This window comes from Lissotriton vulgaris, chromosome 2_1 (assembly GCF_964263255.1).
Source record: "Lissotriton vulgaris chromosome 2_1, aLisVul1.2, whole genome shotgun sequence".
Lineage (NCBI taxonomy): Eukaryota > Metazoa > Chordata > Amphibia > Caudata > Salamandridae > Lissotriton > Lissotriton vulgaris.
Window position 1 is genome coordinate 1,760,292,908 of NC_141687.1, and position 19,864 is coordinate 1,760,312,771.

The window sequence follows — 19,864 nt, forward strand, 5'->3', positions numbered from 1 at the left end:
CAAAGCATGGATGTGTGAGTGAAAAGGTGGATGGATAGATGCATTAATGAATGAGTGAAACGCATGTAAGGATAGATGAGAGAGAGGCTGGATTGATGATGGCAGGATGGATGAGTGAGTAAAAGGATGCATCAATGAGTCTAAAGATAAATAGATGGATCAGTGAGTGGATGTGTAAATTGACGGAGTGAAAGGGTGGATTAGTGGATGTATGGATGAGTGAAAGGGAGAATATATGGATAGCTGGATGAAAGGGTGGATGGTTAGATCAGTGAAAAGGGTGGATGGATGAGTGAAGGTGAGAATGGAGGAGTAAAAGTGTAAATGGATGAGTGGATCAATGTGTTGAAGGGTGAATGGATGAGTGAATCGACGGGTGGCTGAAAAAAGGGTGGATTGATGAATGAGTGAAAAGGTAAATGGATGATGGATGGATAGGTGCATGGATAAAGGAGTGAAAGAATGGAGGCAAGGATGGATGAGTAAAGGAAAAATAGATGGATGAGTAAAAGAATGGATGGATGGATAGATGAGAGGAAGGGTGGATGGATGAGGGAAAGAGTAAATAGAAGGACTGGGTCGATAAATGGATGGGCTAAATGAAAGGGTGAATGTGTGCATGGATATGTGAGAGGAAGGGTAGATGGCTGGCTGTATTAAATGGTAGACAGATGAGTGAAAGGCTGATGGATGGATAATTGAGTGAAAGGAGGGGTGGATGAGTGATTGAAAGGGTATATGGATGGATGAGAGGATAGATGGGTAAAAGGCTGGATGAGTGAAAGGGTGGATCAGTCAATGAATGAGTGAAAGGGAGGATGGATGGATGGAGTAAAAGGATGGATACATGAGCAAAGAGTGGATGGATGAGTGAAAGGATCGATGGATTAAAGTGGAGATGGACAAGTGAAATGATGGATGACTGAGTGAGTGAAAGGATAGATATGTTTTGGGGATCGGTTTGAAGATGGATGAATAGGTTTGCATGTAGATGGGTATATGGATGGATGGAATGGTGAAGGACTGAATATTGGATGGACGATAGAATGTAAAGGTGAAATGATGATTATCAGTAAGTGGATGGTAGAATGAATGGATAGATGGTTGGATGTAAGAGAAAAGCAAGCCTATCTGGGATGGTCCTGATGACTTGCTTCACTTGCTTGGTGTCATACAAGTTTTGGTCAAAGTGGTGGGTATTTAAATTTTCTGGCTAGTCCCTTGCCTATACTCTGTGTAATTCCACTTTCTAACCTTTTATCCGCTATCTCCACTCACCAAATCCGATCTCTACTGTGCACATTGTTGTCCACATCAGTCATCTTTATACTGCACATGAGCTCTCCACCCTCTACAAGCAAGTACCACCCTATTTATCTACTCTTTACACTATAGTTTTTCTCTCAACGTGCTCTTGCTCACTTCCCTCTGCACACATCTCTATGTATCAGAATAGGGAAAGCACAAATGAAGCACATTTTTTGTAATTCTTTGAGGTGACATGGAAACAAATATTTCAATATAATTTAGAACAAATCAGTACACTAAGATATGACACTTCCACACATTGTTTTGTGCACTGTTTACTTTAAATCAGTAAAACTGTATGCCTGAGCAAATGTAATAGTCATTTAAATTGGAAATGTGTTTACTGTACAGGCAGTGCACCATCACACCAGGCATACTCCACGCCACACCACTCTGCTCTCTACCACACCATGCCCCTCCCCTCTACCACATGCCCATCTACCACACTCCACTCTCTTCTACTTTACAACATGCCAATACACTGTCACTCTACTCTGACACTATACGACATACCACTCCATGATACACCCCTCCACTCTATGCTCCTACATTTTTTGCAACAACTCTCTACTTTGATACTCCAATCAATGACACCTCACTATACGGTACACCACTCTACAGCACTCCAAGACGTTCTATGCCACTCCACGACACTGCCACTCTGTTAAACGCCCTCTACGCCACTTTACTCTGACACACTACTCTGCTCTGTAACTCTCTATGCCCCTCCACTATACAACACTCCACTCCGTGACCCTTTACTCCACTGCTGGTGGCGGTGCTGGCCGGGTGCTGGGGCAGGGGGCAAGGGCTGCTCCTGTGTCAGACGCAGTCGCTGCTGCAGTGCTATGGCTGTGTTGCTGGAGCCGTCTCTTGCTCCACTAAGCCAGGCATCGGCTGCCCTCCACGCCCACTCTGAGGGCACTGCTGGTGAGCACACCTTGAGAGTAGCACCAGTGTCATTTGCCCAGACCACATCTGGTTTGCTGGCTGCGGTAAGAACTTAAGAATGAGGTCTGGGCCTGCGCTGCTGTTGTGACTCTCGCTGCAGGGGAAGTCGATAATATGCTGGGGAACCTGCGGTGGAGGAGGAAGTGAAAAGCGAGTGGGTGGGCAGTATTTCTTAGCTGTCTTTGTGGTTTTAAGCCAAGCTGTGTGTCATTTTAGACACATTTCAGTTTTGTTTTCTTTTACCTGGGCGGCATACACGCTACTACCCTTGTGTCCATAATGTTACACCATGCCTGTCTCTTCATAGCTACATCTCCATCCTGTTTCTCTGCAGTGAACACTAATACTTTGCCAGAGGGTGCCACTTTGCAGTTAGCCTGAGGAGCCCAGTGCTTACCCTCCTCATGTACACAGCTCCCCTCTGCACAGCCCTGATCTACCCCGGCGGCTCTGGTCCCGCGTTCAATCTCTTTCTGCCACCCTGCCCACTCTTCTTGTTTAAAATAAATTTTGCTTCAGCTACCTGTCCACTCTGCTTAGCTGACTGTTGTACCTCTCCGGCATCATACTCCCAGACACATTCTGCATAGCTGACTCTGGTGCCCCTATGTCCAGTTTCACCCAGCCCTAGTCTGCCCACCCTCCCTCTATTACTACCTCTCCTGCAGTTACATTGTCTCTCAACCTTGTGTCCCCCCCCCCCAGTGTCAAACTGGCACTTTTATATATCTACCTATATGACATCTGCCCATTCAAATCATATTACCCTCTACTCCGCTAATTTCTGTTCCTCTATGATTACAAAATACATGATAAGACACTGCCCTTTATTTCAAGTGCTCGTTCCTCTCTACCAACCTAATCTTCCCAGCCCTTCTGGTAATTGCGGCATAGCAACATATCCCCAGTCATGTCACATTTCTTTACTAAGCCAATTCACAGCCCTCTACATTTGTGTCTTTCAACATGCATTTGGATTTGTTCTACCACACTACCTCCTCATCCCACTCTGCTCTGTCGCCTGCCCGTCCCTCATTGCTCAGCCTAGGTACTGCCCATTTGCCTATACTCCCACATTCCTATTAGTGTCAAGGGCGCTGTTCTCATTGCACATGAATCTACAGTGAAGTTAGGGTACCATATGGTGATTTTTCATACATTAAAGGTCTGCTATCACCAAACTAGGATTCATTTTTTATACTATACCTCCATCTTTTAAGCGTTATATCTTACAGTTGTTGCTATTACACTCTTTCCTATTTCTCCATTTACCAGTCTCAGAAGGATGGTAAACTAAGTTCTCTACAACTCTATGCCACTCCATCTCACTCTACATTTTGCCACTATACTCGATAACACCACTTTGTGTCACCACCACTCTGCTACTACTACTCTCAACGTCCCTCAAGGCTCCTGGACTTTTTGCCAATGTATTTTACACCACTCTACCATATACCACTTCACTCTATGACAGTCTACTCTGCCACACTGCACTCTCTGCCGCTGAACTCCACTGCACTCTAAGCTGCACCACTATTTTACTCTGCGCCCCTGCACTCTTGATTCTCAGCTCTACAAGACTGCTTTCTCTGAAACTGAACTCAATGCCACGCTACTCTGCACGACTGGAATCTAAGTCACTCACGCTGCAATCTGCATTGCTCTACGCCACTCTAATCTATTCTGTACCATTGCACTCTACACTACTCTGTCACTGTACTATGCTCCACACCTCTGCAATCTACCCTGCACCTATCTACCATGCACCACTCCACTCTATGCCACTCTTCTCTGAAACAATCTACTTTACACCACTGCAATCTACTCTGCACCCTACATCGCTTTACTCTGCGCCAATGCACTCTACACCACTCTACTCAACCAGTGCACTCTACGCCAGTCTACTCTGCACCACTGTTTTTTACACTGCTTCAATCTAGGCTACTGCACTTTAACACACTATAAGCTTTGATACTCCACTCGGTGATGCTCTACTCCATAAACCTCTACTCGACTCTTTGCCACTCCACTCTACAACACTACTACATGCTATGGCACTCTCCAACACTACTCCACAACGCTCTACCTAACCCCTTCCATGCCACTTTAGTGCACTCTATTCTACAACATACTACTCCGCTCTAATCCATGCCACTCCACTCAGACACTAGATTCTACAACACTTTACTCCACTCTGCCATTCCACTTTCCTACACGACTCCACTTTATGCCACTCCTCAGCAATCTAGTCTACGCAACACTTAACGCCACTCTGTTCTACACCACTCCATGACACTCTGTCGCTAGAATCTATGCTACTTCATCACATTGCACTTTTCAACATGCAACTCTTCTTTACCCCACTAACTTTCTCTTCTTTACCCCACTAACTTTTAGCCGTGCTGAACAGCCACGCTTGTGTACAATATGGCTAAAACATATTGGCAAAGACAATAGCTCTTGCAAAGGCAAGATCATTTGGCTTTGCCAATGCTTGTTCATTTTAACCGATACTACAGACCATCGACAAAAGACATTGGCAAGTCACATGGTCAAAAAGGCGAAACCTATTGGCTTTGCCAATGCTTGTTTTTGTAACCATTATTTGCTCTGCTAACAAAGTAATAAAACTGTATTTCTTAACATCTTGTGAATGGCAAACAAGTATTACTACTGGAAATCATCCTAGAATAATACTTCTACATATTGACACCGCCATGCAGTAACACAGCCAGTACCCATCCTGCGGTAATACATCCCCATTATTAATTAATCAAATAGTACGGTTCCAGTCACATTATAAAGTTATCCTTGGATCATCCATGAGTAATGGAGCCTCATTCTGAAGTCATCACAAAATGATTCTGTAATAATACAGCCCCATCCTGAAATACTCAAAAGATCCTGGAGTAATCCACCCTAATCCGAAATCATCATGGGATCATTCTGGAGTAGTACAAGATCATCACATGTTTTCCACTGAAGTAATCAGGGACCCATCCTGGGGTAATCCACCCTAATCCTGTAATCAGCATGGGATCATCCGGCAGTAGTTCAAGCTCATCACATCTTTTCCACTGAAGTAATCGGGCCCTAATCCTGGAGTAGTTTCTCTGATGACTCTACATAAAGTCATCCCATTTAAATATTTTTGCCTGTGGGCAGACTTCAGGATGGCTTCGGATGACCTCCCCAGTTAATTGCAGGAATAGCCTGGCTGAAGTCATCGAATGACTTCAGAATCACTCCAGGATGATCTTCCTTTTTGACTTGGGTTGCCCTTTCCCAGTTCTTGGAAAAAGTGAACAAGATATATGACTCATTTCCTGCAAAAGCTAGGGATGCCCCATGTATGAGTGCTTCGTTCGACTGCATAGAGGACTGATCTAAGCTGCTGAATTTCCGACCTATTGAACCGGAGGAGCTGACCATGCTGTATGCTTCAGTGAAGTCAGGCTCTCCCATGGACCCAGCATCCCTATCCATTTTGGAACGAGGTGTGGAGGTGACCCACCGAGTATTAGGTGAGTTGATTAACAGCTTCCTGGCCTTTGGCCAGGTACCTGGGCGATGGAAGCATGCTGTGGACACCCATCAGCCAACCACTGATCATCCCCTATCAGCCGAATAGACAGCTTCGATCTGCATCTTCCTTCCTCGCCTTAGTGCCCAAGATCAAAAGAACTAGATGTGGTGGCTGCTCTTTTACCTATAATTCAGATAAACTCTGGAACTCTCTCCCCCTTCTCCTGCGGGCAGGGCCTAATCTGCTATCCTTCCGTAAACTTCTAAAAACCCTGCTCTTTAACAAACCAGTATAGACCTCAAACTATACTCCCGTACTCGTTTGTCTGCAGCGCTAGGGTAGCTATCGCGCTTAACAAATGTGCCCACATGCATCAAGCATTTTTTGAATCGCAAACGGTGCGATTCCTTAAAATCGGCCGTTTGCGATTCCAAAAATGCTTTTTGGGATGCATCATTGTTTTTTGTTCAAAATCGCTAATTTTGCGATTTTGGAAAATGCGATTGCATTTAAGGAATCGCAATTTTGCGATTCCTTAAATGCAATGCATCATTTGTTTAAAAAATTGCGATCTTGAAGATTGCAAGTGCAAATTACCACGAGGGGGAACCTCGCGGTAATTTGCGAAAAATGTTTAAAATGCTCAAATTAGCATTTTAAACACTTTCATGTTACAGACACACATGTCCTTAGGACATGTGTGTGTGAAACATCCATTTAAAAAAACATTTCAGGGGTGCAAGGTGGGGTCCTTTGGACCCCCCCTGCACCCATGAAATGCATCAACATTTTGCGAATTCCAATTTGCGAATTCGCAATTCCCATTGATTCCTATGGGCCTTTTGGCCTATAGGAATCAATGGGAATTGCGAAATCGCACATTTGAATTCGCATAATATTTGCGATTCGGTAAAAATTGCGATTTTTACCGAATCGCAAATATTATCCACTTTCAATGATGCATCCCGTTTTGCGATTCCATATTTGCGATTCGCTAAAAATCGCAAATTTGGAATCGCAAAACGAGAGTTTGATGCATGTGGGGGTAGGTCTTTTCATTTCATTTCATTTCATTTACCCACCCCAACACTCTCTAGTGCTGTGAGCCATGACTGATTATACTTGCAGTACTACTACACCTTTTCAGTCTACATCGCTACTCTTTAGAAGAAATTGCTATCCCAATTTTTATTAGTACACAGTTAGTAGTCGTCACTACTCAAAGATTCTTAACATTGTTGTACTTCTATCTCTTGGGCAGCATGAGGCAGGTGCTGAGCAGGGACGGCTGGGAAGGAAAACAGTCCAGGCATCAAAATAAAAGTGTCCTCCATAGTGGATTAGATAGCTAAGAAAGGGGCCCATGTTTGCAAACTGTGGTATCTTGATCTTGTAAGAACACGCTGTACACGTGCTTTATGATGTATAGACGGATGACTGCATGATTTGCACTTGCTGCAGGTAATGGTTATTGTAAGATCAGGGAAATTAATAGTAGAAACAGGCCCAGCTGACTATAAAACAGGCTCATAAACAGCTAAAAAAAACAGTCAACACACTGACCTAATATAACATTTAACACACACATAAGATAACTTATCAGTCAGCCCTTTGGGCACTGTCTCTTTGCCCTCTAGGCCACTGGGCCGGACTGGTCGTAGCAGGCACCAGGTGTTTCCCCAGTGGGCCGCCAGAGTTGGGGCCGGTTTTGGACCCCTGGGAGACATTTTTGTTACCGGCCCCCTGTAACAAAAGCAGCAAGTGTTTTTCACGTGCACCCCACCCCCCACACGTGTCTGGTCCGACTCAATTGCCAGAGCCAGTTTGCATTCCCTGTCTGGCCTTGCTAAGAAAGCCTGACCCTGGTGATCATATCAATGAAAGAAGCTTTCGGCATGTAAACAGAAAATAAAGGGTTAGACAAACTATTCTCTGTGTTTCCCGTCTTTCCAGCTACTGCCTTGACCCTTTGTATGACAGACACACCAAGGGCCTCGTTTAAGACATTTTGGCAAAGGGCAGGAATGCACTCTATTTAAGCAATTCTGTGCATTTTAATCCCTTCTGCCTGCACTGGTGCTGTTTCGGCAGCCAAGTGCCAACATAGACACCCTTCAACCATGTTGCAAGAGGGTCTATATTGGAGGCAGGATTGTTTTTGTGCAGGAAGGGGCACCTTCATGCACAAAAACAATCCTAAGAGGAAACAACGAGTGGAGAATAAGGTATTTCTCCTCATTATGCCTCATCTCAGGAGGTGTATGGATTTGGAGGTTTACAAGTTTTTGTAAATCTGCGGCAGCGTAAAATCCGATGAGTGTTGTGTGGGAACCCCATCCCAATACCCATGGAATGCCTCCCGGGAGCAGAGTAAGGCGACGCAGTAATTTGCGCTGTGTTACCTTATTTGTGATTTATGAGGCAACTCAAAGCCACCCCAACTTTACATGGTGCAAAAATGATGCAGTGCTTTCATGAATAAGCCCCCAACTTTCTGAAACCTAGCGCCGAGCACTTTTGAATACTGTCTTATATATGTCACCTAGAGGGGGTTGGAAAGCCAAGCACATCTTGAACCTTCCTAGAGCCAAATGTGTGGCTCTGGCTCAGCCTTTGTGCCCCAGGAACTGGCGAGCTAAAAGGGAGCTGTGCCAAGCTTTGTAAGCACCTTTTGGTCCCTAGCCAAAACTGAAAAAATGCATGAGAGCAGGCTAATAAATAAGTGTAGTTTAATGTCCTGAATATTTCCACCAAAACTAGAACGCAAGAGGAATGACAGAAAATGTCTGTCTGAAGCCAAGCTACACTTAAAGAGGTATTACACGAGGGGCACTCGCTGTGGAGCCTTTTAGAAACTATGGGGCCTATTTATGAGCTGTATGTGTAACATTTGCGCCATGCAAGCTGGTGCAAAAGTGATGCAAACCGTAAAACAGATTTTTGAAGCCATGCAAAGCCACCTGTGTGACTCTGTGCAGCTCCAAAAATCTGGAGTCATGCAACACAGCGCAAGTGCTGGGTTGTGTAACTCTGCTTGGAAAGGCATTCCATGGGCGTTATGCGTGGGTGTTTCTACCCAACACCAATGGATTTTGATGTAAACCTGGGGATGTGCCACAAAGATGTGCATCCCCAGGTGAGGCGTAATGAGGAAAATATCTTTATTTGTCCCCGTTACTTCCTCTCTCTATGTGCGCTGCATTCTGCAGCACACATGGACCGAGGATTCTGCCTCTTAGGGTTGTTTTTGTGCAGGAAGGTATGCCTTCCTGCACAAAAATAATCCTGTCTGCAAGGCAGGCTCCCTTGCACCATGATGCAAAGGTGCCTGCATTGGCGCTATGCAGCCGAAACAGTGCCAGCGCAGGGGCAAGGACAGGAATGCGTTGTATTTTTGGGGACATAGAGCATTCCTGCCCTTTTCCTGTAACACAATGCAGCACAGCATGGCAACTTGCTGCGCTGCATTGTGTTACTCTGCCATAAATGTGGCCCTCTCCGTTTTGTCTACATGGAGACAAAGGTCCTCCCGTGGGGCAATTAGTGCTTGAGTACAGGGATTTGTCCAATCAGATACATGACACTTCCCTTTAAATTAAGGTATGGGCAAGAGGTCTTCCTTTATTGTGATGAAAAAGCCTACCTTTCCAACATGTAGCTACTGGAGATGTCTGTCCTCAATAGAGGAGGAACCAGAGGCACACACTTTGTGGCACCCACAGTAGGCATAGATCACAGCGCAGGGATACCAAGAGGTGTCTTACCTTCCAGGCCTGGCATCTGCGGATGGCACTCTCCACTGGGATTCAAGCAGGTCTTCGCGCAGGGACCACCACATGCTTTGTAGCTCCACTTGCACCCTTTTTTAGGGTTGTAGTAATCGCACAAGATTGCTGGTTGAGAAACATGTAGAAAACAATGTTAATTTATGAGAAAAAATAAATTACCTTTTTATTGTTATGTTTTCTTCTTCTAATGCCAATGCCACGAACAGATGGCTAACCTGAAATACTGATTGCACTATCCCCCGACTTCCACTTCACCCTCCCCCAACGAACATCTAGGGGGAAGCCGATTTAGAGATACCTCCCATAGAAATTTTAGAAAAATGAAGCACACTCAAAGATTAATCTCACAGTATCTGTTGCAATGACAAACAAAGTCAGTGGGATAAGTGAGAGTTGCCAGGACAAGGACCAGGCTATGACCAGACTACTATGTCTAAGTCTTGCTGCCTAAGTGCCTTCCTCTTCTAACAGTCTGCCCCTCTTGTTGTATTGCAGTGTCATACTCCCAATGGGATTGAATTAGTCTACTCAAGCTTGAAAATATATGAATGTTACAGAAATATTATATACTTCACATGCTAGGAATAGATTGCTTAAACAATAGTAATACAAATTATGGAAATGCACATGTTGTTCCCAATCCTCTATTCATAATGCATTTGTTCATAATTAGTTGCCAAAGGTACAATACATCGCTTTGGCAGTCTAAGCAACAATGAATGCACAGTGTAGTATGACACTTGACTTTTGTACATAGGAAGTCGTGCACTGGCTTCGAAAAAATTGTTAATGATGCCCATTGGAAGGTACGCAAAATGTCTTGGGTATTTAGGCCACCATGGTTGAGCCCATTTTCAAGTTTTGGTCCGGAGAAGAGATTTTGTGCCACTGCTTCCTGCTCCGCGTCTGATACCACCACGCTTTTGGATGGAGGTGGCATACTGCAATCCACTTGGCCGCTTCAAGACCTCAGTGGTGTGTGATGCTGGCCCTGACTCCTGAGATGCTACAGAACGACCTGCTCCAGTGAGGTGGGAAAGAGACTCTATTCATGCAGGAGTCAAGGAGACACTCTTGCTTTCAGCTCCTCCTACCTTGTTAGATGAACTCTTCTTGGGTAGCTAGGGGTATCCTGCTTCTGTACTCTACTGTTTATGGGCAGGTCAGCAACTTGGCTGCACTAGTATGTGCCGCATGCTTGGCAGCCAAAGTGATGGTGTAATTTGCCGCCGGCTCGAGAACAATAAACTTAACCAGCATCCCCACCTTGCCTGCCAACAAGGCGAAACCGAGTCACCTCTAAGGAGATATTTTATTGTATAATTTCCAATAAGCAAAACATGTGAAGGACAAAACTTCTTGATATGGTTAGATGAGGGTTGGTAGGACTAAGTGCTACTGCACAAGATGGGTGAGAATACGGGTCACTCTGTATGAAAAAGTGAATTCATAGAGGGCTTTCTCTGTACCAGATGGCAGTGTTGAAAATTTAAACAGAGGCACAAGACGGTTTCAAAATCTGGATTTCACCAGTGAGGGTTGTGCAATAGTGAATTCCTCATACTGAACTGGGTTCAAGTTGGCAGGATCCACAACGAATGGATGTTGCCAGTGTGTTCTGAAACACTATAGACTCATGGCGAACGTCTACCTATCCTCTGACTGCTGTGTGTCTTGCAGTACCCTGGAGGCATGGAGGGCTGCCCAGATACTAGCCACGTACTGGATTCTTGTCCCACTATAATTAAAAAATGGCAAGTAGCAAAGGATTTCCTAGAGAGAGGAGGTGGGGGACTGGGGGCTGAATGAGAGGTCCAGTTCCAGGGCTCCTTAGCTTATGTCACAAACACAAATTAGGACTACTGTTCCTAAAGAGAAAGCAGACTTATTGACAGGTTGTGAGTAACTCGGGGATATGCACAATGGCAGACAGCAGGACTGTTTCATGTTGCTCTCACGCATTCCAAAGGGATGTCATGCTTCATCACAGGGCTATTGCTCCACGTTGGGCCGGCGCTACAATACCCAATGGGTCCCCTGAAGGGTCACTTGCGCTGAGATGTTTTATTGGTATGCCGTATGATGAATGCAAGGTAGAGTCTATGTGGGGTGGTATCTCATGTCTGGCCACCAACTACTTTTAATAACTGGACTGCCCTGTCAGATTAAAAACATTTATAGGTAAATGTTACCAATGGGACAATAGAGCAGCCTGGTTCTCTGATGTGAGTTCCCTCTTTAGGGTCCAAGAGTTGGATATGCCACCACCGCACCACCATGAGTCTAGCGGTCCTCCGGCCACCAGACTCGCAATAAGCCCCTATGTGTTTTTCATGGAGAGATATAATGCATCCAGAAACTAAGATATTTAACTTTTTGCCCACTTTTACATAAAGACTATCAAGTTTTACTTCCTCAAACTGATTTGTATTATGGTTTATTTTTGTATCCTCTGCTAATAGGAATACATTTTTTCTTTTATGGTTTAATTGGGGTAGATTTTGAGGACATCCATGTTTGAATGTTTTTCAAACATTTTATTACAGTGGTGGTACTGGCGTAATAGGAAATCAACTCAAAATGTTGCCATGAATCCCATATGACACTCACGGATCTCAATGGGCATCCCATTATCAATTGAGTCAAAGGTCTGAGAGAAATCAAGTGCAGTAGGCTATCAGTGAAGAATTTTGATGATTGAAGTTTCTTGTTGGAAAGTGGTTTATTAGTAGTGATAAATAGTGACTTACCACTAGTAATAAGGCCACAAACACAATACAATGTTCAGTTAGAGTCTCAACAAATTCAACGAGCAGGCAAGCGTAACTTAGGAGACAGGTGTGTAAAGCATTTAAAAACAACAATACATTAAATATATGATACAACACACAACAAAAATATGACTTCAGTTTATAGAAATATATTTATTTTTAATAAACAAATAGACACCAAAATAACAACAATCGTACTTAGGGGACCGGAGATATTATTATTTATTGAATAAACACTTTCTAATGCTTAAAAACATATAGTGACACTTTGAGACATCTGGTCACGCTCAGAGATGCACGCTTAAAATTTGCTTATTTTAATATTCTGCACACTTGGTATTGGTCGCCTGGTAAATTGCACAAAGATCGTCTAGTTCCCATTGCAGCATGCTGGAGGTACTCTGGCGCACCAAGTGATGATTTGTACCACATTGGTCCTGCCCCGCATTAGATTCATATTAGCATTGTATATGGGGAATTTTAAGTTCAACTAGTTTTATTACTTTGAGGAGTCAGACAAAATAGCTCTGTTACAAGACTTTGCTGATTTAGATAATACAACTTCAAACTATTGGCGTAGATGGGTGTCAAAGGCTCTTATGGTGGCCAAGATGTGCATTTTAAAACATTGGCATACTGCACTGGTGCCACACATAAAGAGTGGATAACTGAGCTTTTTAGATTAGCCAGGTATGAATGCTGAATTTGCAGGGGTCAAGATTAAATCATGTTTTTGATGAGGCTTGGAGTTCTATTTTGAGGCTTTGTGATCATTGACTGTTTTCCTTTAGCATGTGACCACTTCTTCGTCTTTTGTCCCGATCAAACCAGAATGGTGTATGTAGTGCTTTTATTTTAGGATTAGTGTTTGGGATGATAAACTTGAGACTTGTGGTGCTATCTATTTGTTTAAGAAGAGTAGGTTTTATGTGTGGAAGAGTTATCCTAGTCAGGCTTCTCCAACGAGTATCGTGTGAGCTACTGGTAGCTCTTCATCTATTTATAAGTAGCTCTCCTGTGCAAAGCAATATCTACTAAAGTTTGCTTGGTCAAATTGTATGTATACCAACACTGAGAGTGTGTATTAGAAAGAAAGGTGTGTTTTTTCAGCTGATGTTTGGAAGAAATTAACTTAACTTCCAAAATACATTTAACGCTGATTTCAGAGAGATAAATCATATGGCATGTAAAGGTTTATAACTCAAATTATTACTTTGGTGCCAGTGATATTGCAGCGATGGTAGTTATCCCCCATGTACAGGCAGTCCAAATTTACAGGGCATTTTTTACATGAAAGCTGGCAACCCTGCCTGATGAGCTGAGGTGATCACAGATTGTAATCCTGCATATTATTGGCACTAACATTTTCTTGTCTACTGTGATCACTATTACGACACTAAAGGACATATTTACAAGCTAATAATGCAGCATGGTGCTGCAATCCATCTTGCTGTGCTGACCTAGGTCATTAGGAAAGTGCAGGGATGCTTCATATTTACAACAATGTGACGCATCCCTGTGCTTTCCTCTGCACTGGCGCACACTAGTCTGCCTAACACCATCATGGTGCAAGTTTTCTTGCATTGCATGGATGATTGTTTTTGTGCAGGAAGAGACAACTTCCTGCACAAAAACAATAATTGATGGCATTTGCCTCCTTCCATGTATGCTGCAGAATGCAGTCCACATAGATAAAGGAAAAAACAAGGAGAAATAAAAGTATTTTTTCTTGTTGTGCCACATTAACTCCTCCCCTGGGGAAGCAATAAAATCTGACGCTCTCCCAGGTTTACGAAACCTTGTACATCTGGGAATGCATCCGAATCCATGGGTGTTGCGTAGGAACACCCACAGCAACACCCATGGAATGCCCCTTTCCCACAGAGTAATGCATAAAAGGGGGGCATGTTTACAAGGCCATGAAAAGCCACGTAGGATGCCTTTGCGTGGCCTTGTAAATATGGGCCCGCACACTGCCCCACCGGAGCGTAAAAAGGTGCCGCTCCGGTGGTGCAAGGGGCTTCGAAATAAGCCCCTAATAATGTTAATAGCTCAGAAGAATTTTCTTTCAACCTAAATAGCTGTTTGGAGACACCGCTGCCAGGTATTGTTTAAACTGTGTTGGTGGGGCGTGGCCAAGATGGCGGGGTGAGCGGACGCTTCCTCCCGTAGCTCCTCCGGCCCAGCTCGGCCTGAGCCCTGATTTCTGCGCTTCTCTCCCCCCGCGGCTGCACCGCGGGTGAGAGGACTGTGCCGGAGCTCGAGGGGCACATTTTGGTGCCACTTTGACTTCTGTGGCCCCGGGGGAAGTTCCCGAAAAGTTTATTCGGAGATCGCTCCGAGGAGTGGAGCCCGGGTCGCCCCGAGGAGAAGAGCCTGGAGGCGGAGCGTAGTGCGGCGCTGTCCGCGCGCCTCGGCTGGCCCGAGTGCTGAAAAGCGGAAAGCCGGAGATCCCGAGGGAGCGGACTAGACGGACTCCGCGGAGTGAGGTGGCTTCCTGGCCGGTGCCCTGGTGGCGGGCACCATTGCTGGGCGACGGACCTTGGCCCTGCACCGGCGGGCTCCCCCCTCCCGGGGTCTCGAAGGGTGACGACTTGCGAACTCCGCGCCTGGAGGCGCTGGATGGCGGAGTTCGAGCAGTGCCCGAGCCGGGCAGATCAACTGGTGGTGGAAGGAGGCATCGGTTTTATACTTTCAGGACTCGTTACCATCTGAGAGTCGCCCACGGACTTGCTGGCCCGGGCTGCCTTCTTGGGTCCCACCCTCCCGCCATCTTGTCTTTGTGTGGCTGAGCCCAGTGACCCCGACCCGCGCCCTTCTCGCACGGGAGCCTTGGCTCGTCCTGGCACCAACTCATCTGCTGCCCTCCCTGGGAGCACGAGGCGGGAGGCCTACACTTCGGACGTTGCTGCCTGCTCTACTGGCCCGGGGGCCGTCTTGCCCAGGCTCAGACCGCCATTTTGTCGCCTGTGACGCACTACCCTTGTCCTCGGCGAGGGCCTCACATCTGGTGCCCGCGAGCGGCGGCGCTTGCCTACAGCAATTGACCCTGGGCCTTGCCGGGCCCCAAGATGACTGGAAGACGTGGCGCGGCACGAGGAGATCGCACTTTGCCGGAAATGCTCGGCAGGACCCAGCAACTACGCGACAGGACGCAGCCGTCACCGGGGGCCTCCCGGGCATCAACGGACGCAACTGTGGGCGAGCCGCCGGTCACGCGGTCCTTCATGGAGGACTTATTTAGCTCCCTCAAGGAGGAATTTCAAACTCTTAAGACCGAGGTGGCTGGAGAGGTCCGGGAGGTGCGCAGGGAGGTCGAGGGCCTGGGCGAGCGGGTTGATACTGTGGAGACGGCGGCTCAACGTCGCGATGAGGAGATAACCCATCTCCAGCAGGACGTCCTCCGCCTCCGGGAGCAATGTGTCGAGCTCCAGGCCCACTCGGAGGACCTCGAGAACAGGTCCAGGCGGAACAACATCCGGGTGCGGGGTGTTCCATCCGCGGATGAAGGTGCGGACCTAGTGGCTTATCTGCAGGACCTGTTCCGCGACATCTTGGAGGATGGAGCGGATTTCCCAATCCGCATTGACAGAGCACACAGGGTGGGCCGCCAACGCCAGTCATCGGCACCCCCGCCTGATATCCTGGCTTTCTTGCCGGATTTCTCCCTAAAGGAGCGCATCATGACGGAGGCCCGCAGGAAGCAACCACTGACCTTCCGAGAAAGACCTGTGGCGCTCTATCAGGACCTGTCCGCCATCACACTGCAGAAGCGCAGGTCTTTCCGCATCGCTACGGACTTTCTGCGAGAGCACGAGACAGCCTATTCCTGGGGTCACCCCTTCCGTCTTATCTTTCGATGGAATGGGGTGCTGCATCAGCTGCGCTCCTTACAGGATGTCTGCGGAGTGCTGGGCCTTACTGCCACGGAGGAGGAAGGGGCTACACCCGCATGGCGGCGTCCCGAGCGGCGGGGCCGACGGAGGTCGAGAAGGCGCCCATCGTCAGCGCCAGCGAGTCGTCCAGACTCGCCCACCATCAGAGCCGAAATGGCGGAGGCCCTGAGGACTGCGGCCAGGAACTTGCCTGAATCTACTGGAGTGGCTTTAACGGCCTAACTTTTCTCCGGGGGGAGAGGCTCTTAGCTTTAACGATGCTGGGCTGGGGGCTGGGGGGGCGAGGGGGGTGGTGTGTGGCTGGACGTCCACTTGACTGTTTTCTGCAGACTCGCCCCTTTGGGCTAGACTGAGACTATGGGGTGTTGTTTTCTGCTTTTTGTTTTGGCTGGTTGCCATAAGTGGGTTTTGGGGGGGTTTCACTGTTGGTTTGTTGTGGGGGGGGGTCCCGTCCGAAACTGTCCGAACGTGTACGATGCCGCTACTGGCCTTCCCTGCGCCCCTGCCCCGCGCACCCCCTCCGCTGATCCCCCGCCTGCTGCATAGCGCGTTGTTTCCCTGGAGGCGATGCCGCCCCTGAAAGTAGTGACCCTTAATGTTAAGGGTCTGAATAACCCCGTGAAGCGTAGGGCGATCCTCTCCCTGCTGGAGGGGTCGCAGGCGGATATCTGCCTCCTGCAGGAGACCCATTTACTTCCCAGGGATTGCCATAGGTTGCGCTCTGCCAAGTTCCCCACGCAACTCTTTTCCTCTGCTGCGACTAAGACCGCTGGGGTGGCCATTCTTCTAGCAAGCTCCTTTAGGGGGGAGGTGTTGTATAAACATGCTGAGCAGAAGGGGAGGCTTTTGGTGTATCGCATGCGCTTAGGAGGTGTTGCCTTTACGGTTGGTTCGGTTTACAGCCCCAACGACCACCAGGATCGTTTCTTGGAGGCGGTGTTGGTGGACGTTACTGCCTCGCCCGATCGCCATATTATCTTGGGGGGAGACCTGAATATGGTCTTCGACTCCACTCTGGATAGGTCTGCCCAGCGCTTTCCGCAGACAGGGGAGCTTTCTAAGGCGGTACAGGACCAGATTGCGGAGATGGACCTGCATGACCTCTGGCGCACCATGCATCCCACCGATAGGGACTACTAATATTTTTCCCACGCACACCGCACTTATTCGCGGTTGGATTATCTTTTGGTGAGCGGCCCGCTCCGCTCGGCCGCCACGGCGGCGGACATCGGGGTCTTGTCCCTGTCCGATCATGCGCCGGTTTCCGGGGTCTTTGCTTGGCCGGCGGCCCCCCCCTCCAGAGGGATGTGGCGGCTTCGAGACACGCTTCTCCATAAGAAATCGGTAGTGAAGCGAGTGGAGGAAGTCATCCAGGACTACCTGACCCACAATAGCAACTCTGACACGTCCCTGGCTACGCAGTGGGCGGCTTTGAAAACAGTTGTTAGGGGAGAGTTTATCTCCATTTCCTCGGCGGAAAACAAGGAACGCCAGCGCAAGAGGGAGGAACTGACGGCGCAGGTTAGGGAGCTTGAGCAGGTCCACCGCCGAACGGGGGCTCCTCGTGTTTGGAAGCAACTGAAGGCGGCACGGAAACTCCTCTCTGCGTTGGATCTTGATCGGGCGGAGTACGCAGCGCTGCGCCTGAAACATGCCTTTTACACCGGCGGAGACAGGTGCGGTAAACTCCTGGCCCATAGGCTCAGGGCTGCGCAGCAACGCAATGTGGTGAAGGAGCTGGTGGGAGTGGATGGGATCCCGGTTTCCGGTGACGCGGAGGTGGCAGATACCTTTCGTTCCTTTTACGAGGCACTGTACGCTTCAGAACCTTCCCCACCGGGAGAGGCTGAGGCCTATTTGGACTCCGTGACCCTCCCGGCCTTGGACCCCTCCCAGGCGGACCACCTAGAGAGGGACATTCACGTGGAGGAGGTCATCTCCGCAATCGCACGGCTGAAGCATGGTAAAGCCCCGGGCCCGGATGGCTACACGGCCTTGTTCTACAAGACCTTCTGTCCCACTGTCGCTCCTCTCCTGGCTCGCTTGTTCAATTCCTTCTCCGAACCGGGTGCCATCCCACCGGACCTCCTCTCGGCGACTGTGTCGGTTATCCCTAAGCCGGGGAAGGACCGGACCTTGTGCGGCTCGTACCGGCCCATTTCGCTCCTGAATGTGGACCTCAAGCTTTACACCGGAATCTTGGCGGCCAGGCTGGGTCTACACTTACCAGGTTTGGTGGAGGCGGATCAGGCCGGTTTTGTACCCGGTAGGCAGACGGTCGACAACACGAAGAGGGTGACGCACGTGCTGGAAAAGGCCTCACGCGTCCCGGGGGAGCGGATGCTGCTATCGGTCGACGCGGAGAAGGCCTTTGATAGGGTTCATTGGCCCTACCTCGAGCTGGTTCTTGGGAAACTGGGGATCGGCGAGAAGTTCCGCACTATGGTCTTTAACTGCTATAGGAGACCGTCGGCGTTAGTGCGTGTTAATGGACACAGCTCCAGCAGTTTCGCCATTGAGCGCGGCACGAGACAGGGTTGCCCCCTCTCGCCGCTCCTCTTTGCCCTTTATATGGAGCCGTTTGCGCAGAGGATTCGCGACAACCCGGACGCTATTGGGGTGAAGATGGGGCAATACACACATACTGTCAGCTTATACGCGGACGATGTCTTGCTGACCCTAGATGACCCCAGGAGGTCACTCCCTGCCTGCGTCCAGGAACTGAACGCTTTTGCCCGCGTCGCGGGCTTTAAAATGAACATGGCTAAGTCGGCTGCACTGGATGTGTCGCTCTCTGCCGACGCCAGGCGGGACCTTCAAAGTCTCTTCCCTTTGCAGTGGTCCTCCTCCACGGTGCCTTACCTGGGCATTTTGCTTGCTCCCTCCCTGCCTGCCATGGTCGCAGCTAACTATTCCTCTCTGGGCAAAAAGATCAAAGAGGAACTCGGCCGATGGAACAAGGGCCTACTCTCGTGGCTGGGCCGTATCGCAGCGGTGAAGATGACGATACTGCCCCAGATCCTGTATCTTTTTCGCGCTCTACCTCTTCAGCCCCCCGTGGGTTGGATACGGCAGACGCAGGCAGACATCTCCCGCTTTGTGTGGCAGGGACGTAAGCCTCGGATGAAGCGGGTCCTCTCCATGCTTGCCCCGGAGGCGGGAGGTCTCGGAGTCCCGGACCTCCGGAAGTACTTTCAGGCGGCGCAGCTCCGGTACCTGGCGGAGTGGAGCCGGTGGGAATCGGACAAACACTGGCTCTTTCAAGACCAGGCAGTTGCAGGCCGTACCCTCCAGGAGGTCCCGTTCCTGCGGCGCATTCACCGCCCGCCTAATCTCTACGCCTCCTTTATCAACCGGGTCCCGCTAAGAGTGTGGGACGCGGTGTGTGAGCTTCGGGAGCTCACCACTTTTCCATCGCCGTTCACTCCCATTGCTGGCAACCCGGACTTCACTCCGGGTCTGGAGCCGGGGGCCTTTTCCCACTGGGTGAGTGCGGGATGCAGAGCGCTTTTCCAGATCTACGGGCCGGAGGGCGTGCTCCCCTTCCAGCAGCTCCGACAGGAGTTTGGCCTGACGGAAGGGGACAGACTGCGTTACATGCAAGTCCGCCACTGGGCTCTTCAA

The 19,864-nt window shown here is 48.6% G+C and overlaps 1 protein-coding gene across 1 annotated transcript in view; it reads right to left on the reverse strand.

The window, feature by feature from the left end:
* The window catches only part of LOC147733250 (mucin-2-like), a 596,915-nt gene that overhangs the window by 298,618 nt on the left and 278,433 nt on the right, over positions 1-19,864 (reverse strand). Inside the window, exon 24 of the mRNA XM_086958940.1 lies at positions 9,550-9,678. Within this exon, the coding sequence (XP_086815066.1) occupies positions 9,550-9,678 (129 nt within the window). The remainder of the gene's footprint in view (positions 1-9,549; positions 9,679-19,864) is intronic.